The 20,787-nt window shown below is 40.7% G+C and overlaps 1 protein-coding gene across 1 annotated transcript in view; it reads right to left on the bottom strand.

Moving 5' to 3' along the window:
* Nucleotides 1-20,781, bottom strand: part of KCNC1 (potassium voltage-gated channel subfamily C member 1) — a 98,166-nt gene extending 77,385 nt beyond the window's left edge. The window contains exon 1 of the mRNA XM_010163060.2: nt 20,269-20,781. Coding sequence (XP_010161362.2) covers nt 20,269-20,520 — 252 coding nt within the window. The 5' untranslated portion in view covers nt 20,521-20,781. The remainder of the gene's footprint in view (nt 1-20,268) is intronic.
* Nucleotides 20,782-20,787: the final 6 nt, after the last annotated feature.

Genomic DNA, 20,787 nt, shown 5'->3' with positions numbered 1-20,787 from the left:
GTCAGGAGGGGATGGGGACAAGCCTATGTCCCTGCCTGCATCTTGGTGGCACTTAGGGAGTGTAATAAAACGTTTGTTTGTTTTCTAGAGAACAAAGATTGATATTCAGGGAAGAAGACAGATGTGACAGGTGCCAATCTGCCTGGAAAATACTGAGCCTTTGCTGCTCTTCTTAGGGAGAAGAAATACTGCATTTTACAGCAGCATCCATTGGAACTCAGCACTGCACAGGTACTGCTGGATTTAGAATTACTGCTTTTGACCTGTTTAGACCTATTTATAATGGTGAGTCTGATGAAAGCTGTTTTGTTTGTTTTTAAGCAGAGGAGGCAGGATTCCTTTCTTGTTTCTGTTAATGATTTCTTTTGAATAACTTGAGAAAAAAATGAGGCTCTTTCTGTGCCTCAGTTTGCACATTTTGTGGGAAAACTGGAAGAATTCTTGCATATCTCACTAGAGGTACTGAAAGGATTAAGTCATTTTTGTGAAGTATTTTGAATTTCTGGAAAAAGAGATGTTACGGACAAGCAAAATATTACTATCTTTGCATAAATACTAAGAGTAGAAATTTGAACAGTGACACCTAAGACAATCTAAAACTCATCTTAAATATTCATAAATCCTCCTCAATTTGGCTGTTCTTACAGGTTCTATTTCTAAAGATGCTCACTATTGGCAACTTGTAGGCAAATCACTGGAATTTAGGGATGCTCAACTCTGATGCCAATTATTTTTCTTTAACACAATTCACAGTATTTTCTTTGAGCTACATGTAGAAGGCAAATTTCTTAACTGGAGTAAGTGCAGGTAGCTCTGTGCAGCTGAACATCTCTATGCCTGTTTGTATTAGCTAAAGGTCATGCCCATATCCGACAGACAGATGTCTCAGTTTGCAGTGTGAAAGCTATTGCTTTCTATTTTCTCAGTAGCAAAGATACTGAAGAAGAAATAGGCTTCCAAATCCTGCTGGTCGTCTGTAAGATGGTTTAGAGTTCATCCTGTTCTGCTAATACATGGCATTTGTAGTGCAGGGTCTGGTGTTCAATATTCCTGGATAATAATCCACCTACAGTGACTCTACATTGTGGGTAGAAATTGCCTACGTCTTTTTAAACATAATTTATGCACTCCTTTGCCTTTTGAAAAGGAGAGACACCAGCCAGATAGAAGACTGCTCTGCTGCATTAGGGCTCAAAATTAACCATCAAAATGCATGCCTCGTGTGCAAGTCAATCTGCCAAGTCATAAATGTTACAAACAGACATTTGATTGCAGTGTGTATTTTTAAAATATGCTTTTTGGCTATGTAGCTTTAGCAAATACCGTTTCTTCCAGTCTGTGCTAAAAGGACAGGGATACATGTACTGTTAACCTGGCACAATGCAAAATCTGCCATAAACTGATTTCCCCAGAGGATGTCTTTCTGCAAGGGCTGTGTGCTATGAGGCAGTGTCTCCCGGATGATTCAAAGTGCCCTTGAGTTGATCTGCAGTAAGCAGGAAGGAAGGAAGGTGCCTGATGGTTTCTTCTGTGATGCAGTGGTAGCATCTGAGGAGGCTGAAAGTGTGAAGGAGACTTAAAAGGAAGCTCATGCCTTTTTTTTTTTTCCCTTTACAAGAAAAAAGTTCTTGTGCTTGGACATGAAGGGGTTGGTTGGTGAGAAGTTTTTGCTTTTGAAGTGAAATTCAGACCTAGAAAATTCCGTGGTGGTTGCATAAGTATTGAAATTACAACATTGCTAAAGCCTGAAAAGCAAGCAATTGACTGGGGAACATATTTCTAATATAATTGCTTTCTGACCTTTTTTTGGTTTGCTTTGAGTTTTGATTAACTTCACATTAATTATAATCAGTGAACACTGGGGAAGAAAGGGGGTTTTTTGTTAAAATTCCAGCAGCTTCCCCTTGTTCTTCCATTTGGAAGAGGAGTAATTCCTGGTACCTTCAGGAATTACTCTGGAAAAAAAATCCAGGGAGGTCAACTTTGACACTTTTGATCCCTTGAATTAGACAACCAGGATACAAGCAACTTCAGGCCATCCCTGTATGGCATAAACAAAATCATGGTAAATATGAGTTAGAATTAATTCTTCAAAAGCAGTGCAGTTTTTTGAGGAACACAGTGGCCCCTGAGCAGTATCACAGGCACACAGCTATTTCCTGCTCAACTACAGCAAGATCTACCAGACTGTTACAGCGGAAGGAGGCACCAGTGAGTGGGTCTGAGGCTGTTCACGTATCCCCAACACACTCTGTGGTCTGCATCCTAATCAAAGGGTATTTTCAAAGAGATTGGTATCTACAAAGCAGATGTGCAACTCTTGTATTGTCTGCCCTGCTCCTTGAGTCTTCAGGGGAATAACTGGGCTACTCCCTGCCCCAAAGTACTGCCAGTGACAGAAAAGGTCATTCTGCTGCGTCTGTCCTGACTTTTTAGCTTCCCATCTTGATCTGTAATAGTGTCTCTGCCACTTCTGGCTGAATGTCTCCTCAAGAAGCAAATAGCTTATTTTCAATATCTGTCTGATGCCTTTGCCTCAGAGGTCTCATAATACGAAGATGATCCTGGATATAAAGCCAACCCAGCTGAGAAAAAGGTCATTGCTCCCAGTGTGCTTTGTGCCTTTCTGCCATTGCTCGGGGAGCTTCAGCGTATGTCAGGCCTCAGCATATAGAGCATCTGCTCGGACATCCTGTTCTGTAGGGCGCTGGTCTTCTTGGAAGAGAACAACTTTGCTAGACACAGCTCTCAGCTCATACTTAGTCTCCCTCTTCTGGGAAGAGGCAAGATACAGGCAAGATAAAAATCAAGGGTTCATTCTATTGCCACTTCATGGCTGATGTAGAACTTGCTCCCTCAATTTGAAAGCTCTACTCAGAACACATAGATTATGGGGATGATGGGTTAATTCACTTGGACTATTTTCTGGCCTTATGACGTTGCTGCAAACTGGGGCCAGTTAAAATGTAGGTATGATTAAGTCTGCTAGTGCTTTGATTTTGTATGTTTTGTTTTAATATGTCTACTTAGGGATCGATGTATTCAATTTTTAAACCTTGTCATTATTTAATTAAAAGTTATTTAGTAGATCTGTCAATAATCTGTTCTGCTGAGTATGTCTTGCGTTAATTTTTTCATCTGAAAGAGCAAACATAATCTTCTGAATTTTTAACTGTTGTTTAGAAAGGTTTTGTAGATAGTGTTAAATGTTCCTAAATTTTACCTCCCTGATCCATGACAGCTTTGCTTTCTCATTTCCTGTCAGTCTTATTGAGGAATGCTGAATAATCAGAATGAAGCAAAGATAAGATTGCCTTCTGATCCCTTGGATTTATTTTGAGAACAACTTTAGTTCTTTCTGTGTCGAAAAGATGTCCTCACTTCACCTGCTTAAAGCAAACATAAAACTGGAAATTCATCCAGTATCTCCAATTTATCTCCAAATTACTGTGCAAATGTTAATTAGTCTCCACAATACCCAGAAGAGGTAGATAAATAATGTTCTATTATCTTGATTATAGATCTAAATCACTATCCACAAGTTGTGACTTGCCAGAGGTCACACCTGAAGCCAGATGAAGAGCTGGTGCATTCCTGTGCTTCCTACACAAGATCTTACCACTTCTGTCTGCTACCTTATCTCTCCTTCAGCTCCATCACTCTATCTGCCACTGAATTTTAAACAGGTATTCATAATGGAGTCCTTAGTGGACAGAATACATCAACAAGCCACATCTTTTCATTAGACAGCATACATTCTCAATTAAAGATTGTCCATTTATTCTTCCTTTAGTCTAAATTGTCCATTTAGACTTCCTTTTTTCCATTGATGTGATCAAACAACAGCGAAGGGGTGCTAATTGTCCCATGGATTTAACATGCAGTGAGAATCACCCTCAGAATAATACCTACGGGGAGTACCAGTGAAACTGGCACGGCATCTTTTAGGCTGACAGAGCAAGAGCCTGTGCCTCCCTCTGGCTTTCACAAGTGCCCTATATATGTTAGGCTAGTTGTTTTCTCTGGAAATCCCATTTAATCTTGGATCACAGCTAAAAGGAGTCTGTGTGTGGTGAAGGCCATAATTCTTCTGCAGGACTCCTAAGAGGAAAAGCTGGGCTGGCTAGGTTGGAACGCTGAAGTCTCTGCCCTAGAGCTCTTAAAGAGATGAAGTTGGCTTTTTTTTTTCCCTCCCTGCCAAGCTCTTGTGCCAGCCATCAAAGTGTTTGACCTTCACAGGCCACAGAATAAAACCTGAGTGCATCAGAACATGCTGTCCAAAATCCTGAAATGTCCTTACAGCAAAGGCATCTCCAGTGCTAGCACTGGTGATACAGGAGGCTTTTCACTGTGCAGCCTAACCCTTTTTTTATTCTTTGGCAAGCTTGCAACAGCAAAATGTGCTCTTTTGACCACAAAAATCTATTACTGCAAATTCCCTTCTTCCTGGGCTCTTGTGAGGGATGCTTTCTTGCTTGCGGCACATGCAGAATGTACTGGCATACTGCTAACTCATTTGAATTATTCTGATTAGGTTGTTCTCACCTTGCTGGAAAAGGAAGGATTTGCTGTAAGTTGCCACACTCTGGGATTTCAAGCTCTTGACAATCTTGTTTCTCTACTACTAGGCTGGTGATTTGTCATCCTACAGTCCCTTTCTGGGGTCCCAAGACTATTTATTCTTCAATGTCTAGTGAACACTGAAGAGTGAGACTTCCCTCTCCCCACAGTGGTTTGTTCTTCTAATTCTGAAGCCTCCTCCCATCTCCTATTTACTGTTGCTCCATCCTACTCCAGGCAGTTTCCTTCTCATTGCTTACATCAGAACCACTATTTTCTGTAGTTCTGCTTCAAGAGAACGTCCTTCTCATGTCTGATGACGACTGCAGTTCCTCCACTGCATACCATCCCATGCTCTGTGAGCAGGAGAGCAGTTATCCAACAGCAATTAAAATGTTGCCTAAAAAACAGAATTGGTGCCACAGCCTCTGGGTGAAAAGGGAACAATCAGAAGGACAAGATTATATTGATCCTTTTGAAAAGGAGTGTAGTTTTGTGTCCAGAAAGAGCTAGAGAAACACAGAGCCAGGCTGAGAATCATTTGAAGAAAAAAGCTTGAGCAAGCCTATATTTTCCTGACCTACAGAGAAACCTGGTTTTATTCTCAACAGATTTAATCCTTACCTTTATTCCTGCAATTCTCTCCCCTGTTCCCTGGGTGGGGGCGAGTGAGTGAGTGGCTGTTCAGTGTTTGGCTGCCAGCCAAGTTAAACCACCACATTTTCCTTAAAATGTTCAATAAAATTTGTGGTATTTGTCCTGCAGACTTCAAACTGGCAAGGCTTTTTCCTCATCCAAAGAATTCAGCAAAATTTTGTGCAGAAAATTATTTGCTTTTTATCTTTTGGTCATTCCCTCTTAAACTTTGCTGGTTTTTTTTTCTTTTTTTCTGACTACCATTTTACTTTTTCACTTTTTTATTAAATAAGTGTGAAGAGAGAAAACTAAACTAATATTTGGAGGAAAAAAAAAACTTTGGGATTTTTCCTGTGGAGAACAGGGAGAAACTTTGAATAAACCTTCTTTGAGAAGAGAAGGATAAATGTGTCTGTGTTTATTTGACCAGCTCTAGGTCTGAAACTGTTAAATACATATAATATTGTTGATACTCCAAAACCTGTTTCTTAGCCAGAAGGTCTGTGTATTGTGAGAAAGTTATCTAAACATCATCTGCAAAGCTTCCAAAAACACAAACCCCAAAAAATTTCATCAGTGTTTTCCCTTCCTCGCAACCCTCATGAGCAGATGGATTTGAAAGACAAATAAGACTGTGGAATAAATGTTAAAGAGGGGCTGATGACATGCATGGTGACTTTACTTTTGGCTTGTCTCCTTCTGTGTGTGTGTTTAAAAAATCAAGTCACTGCCTCAGCATAATGGGAGATTCAAAACCACAAATGACTACTTAGCATTTTGATGAAGGCAGGCGTATTTTAAGAAGAAATGTAATGTACCCTAAGCTGCAAGCCTGTGGTGAGTTTTGTTAACTAGAAGAATTTGTAATTTGGGCTAGTGAGTTGGCTTAAGAGCGTTTTTGTGGCCTGTGGGCATTTTAATAGCAGGACCAAGGTGAGCACTTGCAGTGAGCACTAGCAGGAATTATTGAACTTGATACCTTCATGTAATCTTGAAATTTACAGCTACTACCATATGCAGTGCAGGTAGTGAATGAAAAAATACTTTTTTCCTATTTGTATCCAGATCTTTATTGATATGCCTCTCCAAATACAGCTTCTGGTCTCTCAATAAATACAGTATAAGGCTTGTGAATGCAGTTTCCACACAGAAATTGTCTGCTGCGTTTTTCTGAATATTTCTGAGCCCTTTGCCATCTGTGTACATTACAGTTCTTGTAGGAAGATCTTTAGACCAAGCTGCTGCTGTATCCAGACAATCATGTACAAGTTCATAGTAGAAATCTCTTTTTTCTGTTGTTTTGATAAAGTTGTCAAAGTGAGGAGCAAGGGAAGCCACAGAAAGGGATTTCTACTCTAAGTGTTGTGGTTACTAGCACTAATGATGTCCCCACAGCTACCATAAGTGGAAATTACATCTGTTGGACTGGCATTGCTAAATAAAACCTGGTTGGCTGTTGGGATGATCAAAGTGATCAGATATCCTTGTGGCAAAAAAAGATCCGTTGTTCCTAATATTCACATCTAGGATCTCTGCTTAAATTTACTGCAATCCTCACACCTGTAGAAGTGTACATCTTACTTCTAAAATAGATTGAGGACAATCAGGAGATTAGATTCAATTTCTCACTGGTCTGAATCACACCTTGCTGCTGAAGTCAAAAGCAGGAAGAGCTTATATTTGCAAGAAACATCATCGAATCAAATTTTAGTGTGTGGTCTTCTCAGGAGACATATAGCTACTTAGAAATCCTACCTGGATGAAGAGAGTACAAAGAAGCACTTTACATTGGTGCTTATAAAAATGGCACTCGAATGATCAAAACTAAAGCCTCTGGATACATACCCCCCCCGTGCAATATTCCATAACCAGGTAGATCCAGGACACAGAACAGATGCCTGCTACAGCCCATTCTCCAGCTCCCAGCAGAATGAAAATAAGGATGACCTCTCCAGATTCCTCCATGTGTGAGATAACTTTCCCCTATTTGCAAGAACCCAGCGGAAGCTTTGTGGATGTGTCCCCTTCCTTTGAATTTTCTTACAAGATGACTTTCATACTAATTGTCTTGAGTATTTTGCAATTCAATATTGAATACTTGTTTAAAATTCTAATGATATTTTGTTTATATCTTGTCCTTTTGGTATAAGTTTTAAAAAGTATTTTCATAAACAGTTAAGACTCACAGAACCTTCATGCTGCAGGGAGATACTAGTACTGCCAGCCTCCTTATCAGATGATGATAAATAGATGCCCAAAGCTATCACAACTGACGTTTTAAAAAGTTTTCGATGCCTAGCCTAAGAACCTTTGGGGATCAGCTTGAAGAGACCATCTGCAGCTGTCATTGTCTTCAGGAGGAGCTATGAAAATCAGGATTTGGGGCTGAACTTCCTGCTGTGAACTTCTTTGTGAGATCAACACTTACATCTAAAGGGGAATTTTGCTACTGCAGGAAGTCCAGGAGTTGGCCCAGTGTCTGAAACCTGCTTGTGGTTAGCTTGTTTTCATCATGCTTTCAGATGTGGTAGTGGGCCTTTTGGATGGCAAACACAGAGTCTTGAAAACACCATTGCTCTTGCTGGGAGGCAGTAGTTAAAAAAATGTACATATTTAATTACAGAATGGTTTTCAGGTAGGACATACAGAGAACAAGGGGCCCAGCTCCAAACTTCCTGGCTTTCGCTCATATTCCTGCCACCATTCCCAGTAATATTTCTCTTTCATCTACATTTGCTGCAGTTCCTCCTTTCTCCCTTTCTAATAATTTAAGAGACAAGATGACAGAACAGATTAGAGAAATATCTATAAATAATACCGTACGTAAAAAGGTATTTACCCACTGAGTCTTAAAGTTCCTTCCCTGATTTGGTTCTATTTTTATAAGCTTCATCTTACTTGACACTGACAATGATTCATATAAATATTAAGTATTCATTTTTAGTCCATTGCACATAAGTGAAGCTAAACTGTAGTGTTCTTTGGAGTTTCTGCCCTGCAGGTCCTTACTTAGGATGGAAAGAGGGATAGGAGGATTCAGTTCCCCAGTACTCTGCCATTTGGTCCTATGGGCCTATATTAGGTAGCGTAGATTTAACATTTTAAACATTTTCAATGCCATTCATATTTCACGGGGGTTTTTGATGATTTTTTTTTTTCGTCTGCAAGATATAAAAATAGGATGTGTTACTCTGAATTAAAATCTAAATCTGAAGACTGTGGAATATAACATGATTTCTTATTTATACCTCTTTGTTGTGTTGTAGTTATGTAGAACAACTCTATCATTATTCTTTTACTATATCTTGTTTTTTAATTAAATAATTTTTTACATTTTTTATTTCTTTTCTAAATGCTTTATTCTTTAGACATAGCAAAGCTATTTAAACAGTGAAAGCAGATATTTTTTTCAATATTTGTCGCTTCTAAATTCTAAAGCAATTGTGTTTCTGTTATAGCAGGAGTAGATTTGATAACAGATGGTACAACTGCAAAACTGCCTCTGCTTCATTAGAGCCCCTGGCAAGACTCCTATATAAGGTAAATTACAGTAGAGAGGGATATTTAACAATATACCCTTTACAGTTTCCACTCAGATTTTGAACTAATACTATGTGTATCATGAAGGCAGTGAATATAATAGCTTAGAATGTTTATTGATCAGTTCTGTGTTTGTTGTTAATGCCAGAGCTAAAGCATAGGTGTTGTAAAAGGTCCTAATCTTGCAAAGACTTGTTCTAGTGCTTGTCCAAGTTTAATTTATCCTGGCAATACTTTAATTTAGATTGCTTTCCTTTAATGGTGATAATGCACTTTGAAATACTAAAAAGTAATAAAATGTAAGTGATCAATTTCCATTTAAATTAAAATAATGTTTATGTTAAAATACTGATGAAAAGGCAGCCTTCAAAGATTTTAAGAATGCTTGTATTTACATGGCATGCCTGAAAGTTGACAGATTGATAGCCCTGGGAGAAGCGTAGGTGTTTTCAAAACAGATTATGTGATGTGTCCTTACACTGACGTGGAGCTCGCCTTCCAGTGTGGCAGAACTGCTCAGACTCTGGGGTGAAAAAGTTCTCTCTGCTTCTGTGCATCACCTACTTCTGTGTATCGTCTCATACTTTTTTGTGCATTTTGTATATTCCTTCTCCATAGGGGCTGCAGAGAGATCACTAAATCATTGCACACGGTTCACCCGAGTCCAACCGCACCATGACGACATACAGTTATTTCCTAACAGGAACAGGCTTTGGACTGGTGAGTGATTGAAAATAAAAACCAGTGTTGCCATACGCTAAAGTTACGCTGTCTCTGACAGTGTCAGTCACCACCTATATCTGCCTTCTGCTGTTAATTTCGCTGAATTCAGTAGCCCAGAATTACCACCCAGGAACAGCCCCTTAGTTCCACATTATTGGGAAGTGCTGCTTTGCCATGTACCCAGTATTACTGGTTTGCGAATTCCTCATGCTGTGCAAATTGGATCAACTTCACTAACTGCCTGGATTATGCAGCTGTCTGAAGTTGGGAAGTCTCTTGGGCAGAGACAGATGAAAATTTGAAATCCTGCAGTTGGAGGAAGATATTAAACCTGAAATTTCATATTCTAAGCAAAAAACTGTAGCCACTGGATGACTGCATCCAGGGAACTCTTTCACACTACTACTATCTCCTGTTTTTATTTGAACATGCTTTTGAAAACCGCTTATATTCAGTGTGTATTCAGCAAGAACATTTAAAGGACTGTGTCTGTTAGTGAAGAAAAATTATGGGCATTAACAAGGCTTTGCTATAAGGCAGTTGCCAACAATACTAAAGCAATTCTGGGCACAGGCAGAAACAATATTGTAGGCACTGAGAAATTTTAATATGCATTTTAAAAAACTGAACCTGCAAGGTTAGTGTTTGGGGAATTGCAAGTTTGAACTCACGTGGCTATACCCTTTCATGAGTCTGGCCTGAGAAGGGAAGATGCAGACACTAGATTTCTGTGACGCTGGAGTGAGGGTGAGTGCCCACCCCTGCTGTCTCTGCACAAGCTGGCCCAGCTCATACGCCTACCGCACCTTTTGAAGAATCATAGCTTTGGGTGATCGTCTGCTCCAGTCCAGGTCGGTTTGGGAAACACAACATCTGAGTATAGTGTAAATTCTTCCTAGAGATGTTTACTTGCTGTTTTATGGCAATAGCATTTAGAGGTGTCAGCAGAGATGATAGCCTTACTGTGCTAGTTACTGCAGTAAACACATAGGAAGGGACAGATGACAAAACGCAAAGCAAGTAACCTGAGAAAAGTTGTTTTCCCATTTTTAAAATTATGTACTGAGTAAAATTCATAGAAAATGAGAAGGGCCAAAGCATACCCAAATGACACGGCTTAATGAGTTAATATAACGTGTTGTTTGTGTGCTTGTGCCACTGCAAACAGTCATTTGCTGAGCTTTACGAATATGGCCTGCCTTCGTACCACTGGCATGCTGGAGATGCTAGCTGAAACCCCTGAGAGGATTCTTCAGAGCTAATATGTGCAAGCAAGTAGGGTGCACAAATAATGACTTCAGTCAGATCTGCTCACTTGATAAGCTGTGTTAATTCAGTTGCTTACAATCATTTCTCTGAATCTCGGGTTGGGGGCTTTTTATTAGGGTTGGAGGTTTTTTTGCTTTCTAGTAAATTCACACAATGTAGGTCTGTGTATATTTCTGTGGACATGTGTGGACTGTTCTGAATGAATGTTAAAGATCACCTAGTAAGAAAAAAGGCTTAACCCTACTGTCCTAGCCTTGATATCCTTAGAGGATAGTAAATGTGCAGTTTTAGGAGTTGCTGTACCTGATGGTAGCACGTATGTGAAGATACATTTGTGTTTCGGAGTTAAAGATGCTAGAGAATTGTTATTGAATTTCAAACTTTTCATTTGCCTTTAGTCTGTGTCGCTGACACTTACAAGGTAAAATGAGCTTCTTTTCTTAGCGGAGCAGGTTCTCCGAAAGATGTTTTCTTTAGAACAGTGAATGCACTTTTGCACTATCGATTTCCTGCTGCTTAGACATAACTAACATTTCAAATAATCTATACAGTTTTGAAATTTACATTAGGACTTTTAATAAATTCACTAGCCCCTTTGGGACTTCTTGGTAGGATAAACACTGAACTCCTATCAGCTGAACACTAAATTTCAATATTGCTTAAGCAAAATTCTGATATAAGCTGATCTGCTACCACCCCAATAAAATAAAACCAACCACCACCACCACCCTCCCCCAGCAATTGACTCAGTCTGGTACTGGTTGAGCTGTAGCTATGACAGTATGGTTAGACTGCCTTTGGTTTGTCCTTACAAAGCACTTTACTGAAAAAGCCTGAGTTAAAATCAGTTCTGCAGTATGCGGGACACGTTCCCAAGAAGTGCTGAGACGCACTGTCACTAGATTTCTTGCAAAACTCCACGCTATAAGCAATGGGGAGATCCATGCTAAAAAAGGAAACAGGAATAGCATGGTGTGGCTGATATCATGTTGTCTTGTTTTTAGAGTAGAGATCAGAGGCTGCTGTGAAGGCAAGCCCTTTTGCATCGAGTGTTGTGGCAATTACACAGTTCTCCTCGTCCTGAAAAATTTCGCCTGAAATAGGTCTGCATCGGTCTCTGGCTGGATCCCACTAAAGTCAGTGGGAGCTGTGGCAGTGGCCCTACCAGGTGGGGTGGGATTTTACTGATGGTTTCTTAACTCCTTGCCCATGTCCTTTTCTGCTATAAGATAGGACTTCCCTCCCGCTGGAGGTTCTAGCGCTCAGCATTTTTAGAGGTTTCTCCCTATTCATTCTTTAAAGTATGTTACCAAATTAGAAGCATTCTGATTGAAGGTTTTAATTTAATTAACAACTGGATAAATCACAAAACTGGCCTCCACCATCTATACCTGTCAATTGGTCCAGCGTAATGAAGACTGCAAGAATCCAGACTGAAAAACAGAACAGGGTTACTGGAATGGATTTTCAAAGTGAAATCGGCAGCTCAATTTCTGATGCATGTCAAATAATAACCAACCTGAACTGACCAGATCTTTCTGTATTTGAATAAGGAAATGTAGGTAATGTTTTAAATGTGTTTTTCGGAGGGCAAAGGTGGGCAGCAATAGGGATTCTGCTGCAGCTGAAACAAGAAGCTATTATCCTGTTGGTGTATTTCTGTGCATATTTTAATTTTTTTTTTGTCATTGCTGAGTAGATGATCCAGGAAATTCAGGAAAGAAGATGGATTCGATTTGGTTGTGCAGACCAAAATGCCTGCTTCAATTTGTATTTGTCTCTGGGAAATTATAAAACTCTGCAGGAAGAGGTTTTGCCTTTCTTATTTAAAACCAAATAATCCACGTTAGTGCTTCTTAAAGGGACATTCTTTCCCAGGTTTTCAAGTAAAAAGCCAGTAGGATATTTTAAACCGTTTCATGTGGTTGGAACACCACATCTCGAGGTAAATCTAGCAATGCTAAGATTTACTGCTGCTCCTGAACTATCAACACAATTACGTAAGTGTGTGGCAGCAGCGTGTCCCTGTGTTGGTAGCTCGTGTGCAGCACACACATCGCTGGCTGTCCGCAGTGCCCTGAAATCAGAGATTTATTGCATTTACAGAGGGCCATTACAATGCAATTTTAACTTACTGTCATTAAAGGGTCTTACATCATAAGCAAGCATTGCAAAAAGCCTTGGACTGAGATTTATTCATAATTTTTATAGCATGATTTATTAGAACCCCCATGGTATCTTATAAATCATATTGGAAAGAAATGAAAATCAATTAGGGCCTGGTCCTTTCACCTTTACCCGTGTTGGGTAGTACCTTGTTCTCAGCCTAAAGGAAACGGGGATATTCCTGGAGTAAGCTATCACTACAAGAGTAGGAGTGAAGACAGCAGAATCTGGGTCCTTACTGAGCACAGCAGAGAGATGTAGAAATTATTCTAGAAATGACAGCATTTGGTTGATATTCCAGGAGGAGGGGGTGGTTCTCCATAGATTCATGGATTTCTCTGATTTCATCTGATCCTAACGCTCCTGTGTACCATTTGGAGTGAATCACATATTTATGTAATGCAATATTCAGGAGAGAAAGCCAAGTCAGCCTTCTAATACTGTTCTATCCTCAGATCAAATTCAGCATATAGTAACTGAGAAGCTAACTGTAATAAAATTGCAAAGATCTCAAAATGGCTGTTCTATTAGTCTTATCCCCCAAGAATGCCCTGAAATTTCACTAAATCAAGCCTGTACAAAATGGAAACTCAGTTTTGCCATCTGTATTTGCATGAGAAGGAATTACGCACTCGATTATCGATTAGGGCCCCATTTTTCAATCTGAATACCCCTGCTTGCTCTTTTTATTGTGAAATACAGAACTTGGATATGGTTTAGCTGAACATTAACTGAAGGCATGTGGTTTGAATGGGGATAAATTCTGTAGTCCTTTGCAGTAAAAAATGCCAGTCAGATCATGAAGAGTTTTGTCAGCATTAGAGCTCTGTGTTTTGATGCAATGTGCTAAAGATGCTCATATCTTCAAACGATGAGGAAAATATATATTTGAAAATGTACGTTTCTAATAAATGGCTAAGGTCTATTGCACTTGAGTGCTTTGGAATGCAAAAATGCAATGTATCTATTAAAAAAGCAGTACGCTGCAATTAATGTGTTATCCTGAACCGTACTGCAGGAAAATTCATTTCTATCCTTGAAGCTGGTGGTAATTTTGGCACTGAATTTCAGTAACAGTAAGGCTGGGCCCTCTGTTGCTGATTTGCCAACGTCTCTCCTTATGTTAAAAGAAAGGCAATATGTATAGACTTTACTAAAGTACTACCATAAATATACACAGATCAGTCACGTATTTTTTAAAAAAAGAAAGATGAATAATACCACTGAATACTAGACTGCACAGCAGAAAGAAAAACAGGATGGAAAAATAGTTTTCCTAGGTATAATCTAATATATGGCATTTTTGTGAGCAGCTCTAAAATAGAAATATTATAATTGATTCATGGATCTTTTTCTCCTTTGTCTCATGATATACCAGAGAGAATACCAGTATTTTGTTGCATTTTTTTCCCTAAGCAAAACCAAAATAGCAAATGTCAGGAGAAGGGCAAAGAAAATAATTGAAGGCACATAGGGATGGATTAAAGAGAGAAGGGACCAAATATCATACTGAAACCAGTCACTAAATTCAGATCGATTTCAGTGGCACCAAGGTTACATTTTCAGAAGTATTTTGGGATGGTTTAATTTCGAAGTCCTTCCTCAAATGGAAATCCCACTCAGCATCGTAGGAGGTGGCAGTGATAGGAAGGCATATATATGTGTATGCATATGATGGTATGATCCATACAATCACAGCCTTGGCTAAATCAAGTACATTTTGTAACCTAGAAACATTAAAATTAAGTAAGATTAAAAAAAAATTGCAACAGATGCTGTTCTTTTTTAAGGTTTCAGAATAATAGAAATAAAATTGGAAATAGGCAAATGGATTAAAAAAACCTTCCTTGAACTAAAACTGCTAAGTCTGTGCTAGCCAGCCATAGATCTGTCAGGTGGATAACATCATCCCTCTCATCTCCCTGTGAGGCTGTGACTTCAAAGAGATTGTAAGATGTTCTGGGCAGACATCATATCTTCCCTTGCATTTCTGAACAACTCAGACCAGGAAAGTCATGATTCTGCATGGCTGCTATGATTTTTTTTTTATTATTTTTGTGTGTGTGTGGTGGTGGTGGTTTTAAAATTTATTACTTCTAAAGTCAGAGGGACAATTCCCAGGAGTTATTTGTGAATGTGCCTGCTCCCACCTTGGCTAACCAGATAGGGACTGAATGTGGGACCTGGTGTTAGTGGTGAACACTTTCTAACTGGCACTGCAAAGGCTTCTTTGGACAGGACACAGAGAAGGCTATACCATGCTTACTAATGGGTTATATAAGGATTTGCAGTAACGTGTCCCTTGGTGGGAGAAAATAGGAATAAAATGGGATTTTAGGAACTATATTAATAATGAATGACAGAATGGTAGTTAATAGATGTCTCTCTCTAATTCCATTATACTACAAGTGCAGGGGAAACTTCATTTAATGTGGAAAGATTCTCATTTTTTCAGAGCTGTAATGCAGCGTGCAGTTAAAATTAGGCTGTCTCGTTAACTGTCAAAGTATATGGTGAGAATGACTGCAGCCAGCTTCAGTGCAGGATTAGACATGCCTCTGCAGGGGAGACCTTGCAGAAAGGCCCAAGGTGGGAGAGCAGCTCCATCAGGACCCTTTGAAGGAATCCCTCCCCAGGGAGAGGGGTGTCTGTGGGCAGGGAGAGCACGTGGGATGGCTCTCCTCCTTCCTCTCCCTATTTGCTCCTGCCTGGGGGGACCCCCAGAGCACTGTCCGTGGAGCACCCCTGTGTGGAGTGTGTCCCGTGTCAGATGGCTGCAGAATAAGCTCCCCTTGTGAAGGGTGATGAATATCTATTCCCACTCCCTGATACTTTCCCCAGTTCCTGAGCTTAGCTCTACTGGGCCAGGGCAAAGGACGATCAGGAACCACCCTAGTCTCTAAGCCCCAAGACAGTATGGTTAGGATCCCATAAGCCTTTTTGCACCTATGGGATGTAGTTTATATAGAAAAAAAACAATTTAAATGAACCCAGCAAGGTTGAAATGCTCTTGAATGTAGAAAAGAAAGCTGGAAGAAATTCCTGGGGAATACTTTTTTCTTGTCTCTTCCCCACTATCCTTCTTCCTGTCTCCCTGTCAGTGTCAGAAACTTGTCCTTCAAAAATCAGCCACTGAGGAAAGGAGATCCTTCTGCAGGACATGGAGGGAGAACATGAGGGAAGGGTGAGAGTTCTGCCTTTCCTCTTCCAGATCAAAGCTGTATAGCATATGCCAGGATGGCAAGTCAAGCTGTTGAGGACTTTCCATAGGACCCTGACCAGTGTTTATTTAAAAACAGCAAAAATGTTTATTTGGAAGGACTACAAAACCTTTCCTGAGGGTTCATTAATGAAGCTTAACTGTCCAGCTTTGAATGTGAGTGCTAGCACAGAATCTCAGCTGAAAGCTCCTGGTTCCCAAACACTGACTAACCTAATGACTGTGAATTAACACAAACACAGCCTTATCCTGCTGGGGAGGAGGAGAAGGAGGGGGGCAAAGATGGTCAATACCTGCAGGCCAAACTCCCCAGGGAGTCAGTGGGAGCTTCACTAGTGGAAGAACAGCATGAACAGACGTGCACATAAAGGAAAGAGGATGCTAAGAAAATATTTTTCACACATTTGTGCACTGAGGGGCCTATGGAGTCTTACTGAGTGCAGAAGGCAGGAACTCTGTTAGAACATAGCTCTCAGATATGCTGCTGTAGTCTATGTGTAGTGTTCTGTGTGACTCTATTCACCCCTTTGCGTCTACTTACGAAAAATAAATTTACAAAGCTGCCTGACAATGCAAAAGAAGACAGTTCTAATAAGCTTTAAAAAAAGTCTCACCAATTTAGGTGCACAGTACCCACTGACATGCAGTCATGTTTAGCTGCCTGATCAGATGCTTTTGAAAATTCACCTGGGTGCCTGTCTATCTACATATGCACCCAGTGTCTCTGTAAATCTGATCTTTTCCATCACCTTATCTGTTCCTCTGTTCAGCCCTCCAGGTACCAGACTTGGCCTTGGTTATCCAAATGTGGAGAAGTGCAACACCCATTTATCTTACTGAGGTGGGTATCTAAGGCAATCTGTGATTTGAAACAAGCTACCTTTTCTTATTACAGATTTAGAAAATGATACAATTTTTAAGTGTGTTTCATCTTTTCAGAAAGAACTACCTTATTTAAGAAATTAGGGTGTAGAAAACTAGACTTTAACCTCGGCCACTATTGCTTTAACAAGAAACTGTTGACTATGTTGCACCTAAAGACAAAGGATCAGTGACTGGGAGCTTATGCTTTATCAAAGTAAGTTTAGAAATAGACAAAACTTGCAGAGTTAGCTGATTTCTCCTGACATACACACATGCTCCTCCAGTCTTCCCTAGCTGTCCACAATGAGATCAGATGTAATTTAGTATGAGTCAGGTGCTGGTGAAGCAAAACAGTCAAATGTACTTGTAAGTGTAATCAGTGTCCATCAAAATGCTCCAAGAATGGCTGGATTTGAGTAAATGCTGAGCTGTCTGTAGACAGTTCCTAAACATTCACGGCATTAGTGTACCAGATACAGTCCAGAGAAATCTTCCCTTATTCCAATATGCAGGTGTTAATTTAATCTTAATATTCATATACTGTATACCTTGTACTTGCCCAAGTGTAACAATATAATGGTTATGTAAACCAACGCTTATATTAACATAAAATGTTATTCTGATATACATTTTGGTGCCATATGTAAACACCAAACATCATATATATAATAACCACCATCTCAGATCCAATTAGGATGACAAATTTTTGTGATGTATATTTTTTTGACAAAATGGCAATGTGAATTTAAATTTTTGCATGACTGAAATATAGTTTCTAATTGAAAGCAGCGTACACAATTAAAAGTGAGATAATATTGGATTTGTTGCCTGACACTGCTTTAATAATGATTTCTTTAATATACCTTTCACTTGTTAATGAAGCTATCAATTATTTTACTGTAAATTAGCTATTGTGAGTTTGAGGTCTTTTTGCAATGTCTGTGTTAGGTTACAGGAGCATAAATCAAACTCCCATCTCTTTTTACATCCATAACCATAACATATGGCTTTTATTAGAAAATGTTAAATGTCTTATAATGTCTTCTTAATGGACAGTGTGTGCATGTGTTGATGATGAAAGCCATCTTCCTTCATGCAAAATATTAATGCATATGGCCTACGTCTCCATAGATACAAGTTAAAGAATCATATTTAACCCATTAAATATTCAGTATACCCTTCAACTTTGCCCAGAGTTTGTATTTCTCTAGTTTAGCAATCCTTTAAGGAAAGAACAAGTTAGAGGTAAATCAGGAGTTGAATTCTACCAGGTATGCACATGTAATTGTGAATAAACAGAATAACATCCACTGCAAAGAAAAAAACAAAGCAAAAAAACCACAAACCCAAATCACTTTACAAAGTGCCTGTTCCTAAATGAAAATACCCATAGAGAATTAGAAAATGGCATTTATATCCTCCTAGAATCATACATCACAAAGACTCTTAATATTGGTTATAGATTTTGTCCTCCAACCTAAAATACCATAATGCTCCCAAACAAAAGGGTGTTCTAGCCTCTGTTTGCATCCTTTTCATTGGGACAGCGTTATCCATTTGGCTTTTGGACCATTCCACAAAATCTTGGACAAGCACACTGCTTTGACTTGAAATATGTTTTACCAACAGATTCCTGGGCACCAGAGATCTGCTGTTCAAATCAACGCCTGCTAACGTTGGGCTTGATTAAAGGAAGCTAACTGAGCCTTCTGAAGGATACCCTCCAGCCTTCCCTCTCCGTCCCCATGTTCCCTTCGCAGAAATCAGGGATTTGAAAGCTGCAATTCAACAGCATCATCCTTTCATCTCATGGTAAATATTTTATCATTCCTTTATCCTCCATGCTGTTTAAGGGGACTCATTTAAAATATTAACTTCTTTGTTCAGGGAGGAAGTCTCCAAAGGGTATGCAAACAAGAATCTTTAGAAATGCACCAAGATAGAACTCCAGGCTCTGCTCCAGCTTTCCTCATTCATTCAGTCTGCAGACCTGGTGGCTCCCTGCTGGAGATCTCTGCTCAGACCCAAAGTCTCCAGCAGCTGCTGTTCCACCACCCATTCATACACGACCAGCTCCCCTGTCCCTGTTCCCTGCATTTACACTTCTCTCTACTTCATCCATCCATCCAATTGTCTCCCTAATCTGATCTCACTTCTTTGATCCTCCTCAGGAACACTGACCATCCTCCCACACCAAAGCACCCCTGGTCCCTAGCGAGGGCTGGCAGCAGTTATGCTGTAACAAAGGCACGTTTAAGAGAGGAGTAAAACCTATCCAAACCAATTTATTTGTGAAGGCACTATCCTTCATCTGTTTTCTCCTGCTTATCAGTATGGGTATCTTGGGGGTTAATCCTGCTGCTGCTCCTGAGGTAAACGTTTTCTTTACTTTTGACTTCAGGAGCAGAATCAGGCCCTAATTAAGGTAATTATCCTCATATGTAATAGCATGAAAGGTACCCGCTTAGAGCAGTCGAGTGACTGTTCAAGACCATCTTTATCCAAAGCTATCTGAGAACTGCACCAGTGTGCATTCCCTTTCCAAAACAACCGCAGGCACCAGGAGGGGAGGAGTTGTCCTTCAGTAGCCAGGCAAGACACTTGTCAAACACAGTGTCCCTTCTACATGAATGAACCCTCTCCTCTGATTAATATTTTGCCTTTCCCACAAGGGAAAAGACAGACTGAGGAGGTAAGTGAGGAACTCAATTACCCATTCTCAGAGAACCACGATCATAAATATTTAACACAGTATGTATGAGAAAAGAGAAAAGAACAGACTCCCCTTCCAGTCCAGGCTGAGAAAGTCTCCAAATCCCCTGGTCTCCCAGGGGTTGCCTGCTCCCGTGATCCTTTCTCCATCTCGTAAAGGGGAGAGAGCCGATAGCTCGTAAGAGGGCTGGACAAGGTGTCTCTCTTTATTGGGGGATGACTGACTGTAAAAATCTGTGCATGGAGGGAAATTACCTGGTATGATGGAGATCTCTGGCCCATGAATGGGACCCTGCCCCAGGCTGTGGGTTTTTAGGAGCCTGTTAGAAAACAAGGGTCTCTGGAAGCCCACGTATGAGTACATGAGCTCATGCCTTGGTGTCCACTTGTGCCCCACGCATGGGGCCTGCTTGAGAGCGTGGGTTATGTCTCCATAGCCCATGCGTGCTTTTTGTACGGCCACACACGTGGATGGCTGCTCTGCTCTGACAGTGGAGATAACCCTGATGGTGCTGGGTGGAAGTGGGACTGAAGGGAGGTTTGAGTGTTTTGATGAGGGTGCTGATTGCATAGCTTACCCTTGCATATCTGGAGGAGTAGGGATCCTCAAAGAGCGCCCAGATGCGGGGCTGCCACCGTCTCCAGAAGCCCCCGGACCTGCCATCTGGGGAGTCACTAAGTGCTAGGCGTTTTGTCATCTCCAGCTCCTCTTCACCATCACCAGAGTCTCCGGTGCCATCTATGTCTCCGTCCTCGGCACTGCTATCCAGAGGCGCCCCACCAAAGCTGTCCAGAGCCTCTTCAGCGTCACGGTGCTGCCGGTAAGTCATCCAACAGCAGGGCTCCACATCGGTCTCATCGATGCCCCAGAAGGCCAGCTCCTCCTCATACAGGGGCCCGCACACGTCCGCGGGGCAGTGCAGCTTGCCCGTGCGGTAGTAATTCAGGATGTGGGCAAAGACGCCCGGGTGCCGGTCAAAGAAAAACTCATCCGTGCGGGGGTCATAGTCGAAGTGGCTGTGGGCATCGGGTTCGGCGATCCAGGCCAGCCGAGTGCCGGGCAGGGTGCGTAGGGTGCTGCGGTAAGTCTGGTGCCT

This window comes from Antrostomus carolinensis, unplaced genomic scaffold (genome assembly GCF_000700745.2).
Source record: "Antrostomus carolinensis isolate BGI_N321 unplaced genomic scaffold, ASM70074v2 scaffold11812, whole genome shotgun sequence".
NCBI classification, from domain to species: domain Eukaryota; kingdom Metazoa; phylum Chordata; class Aves; order Caprimulgiformes; family Caprimulgidae; genus Antrostomus; species Antrostomus carolinensis.
The sequence above is the reverse complement of the archived record's forward strand: the minus strand, read 5'-3'. Positions and strand labels throughout refer to the sequence as shown.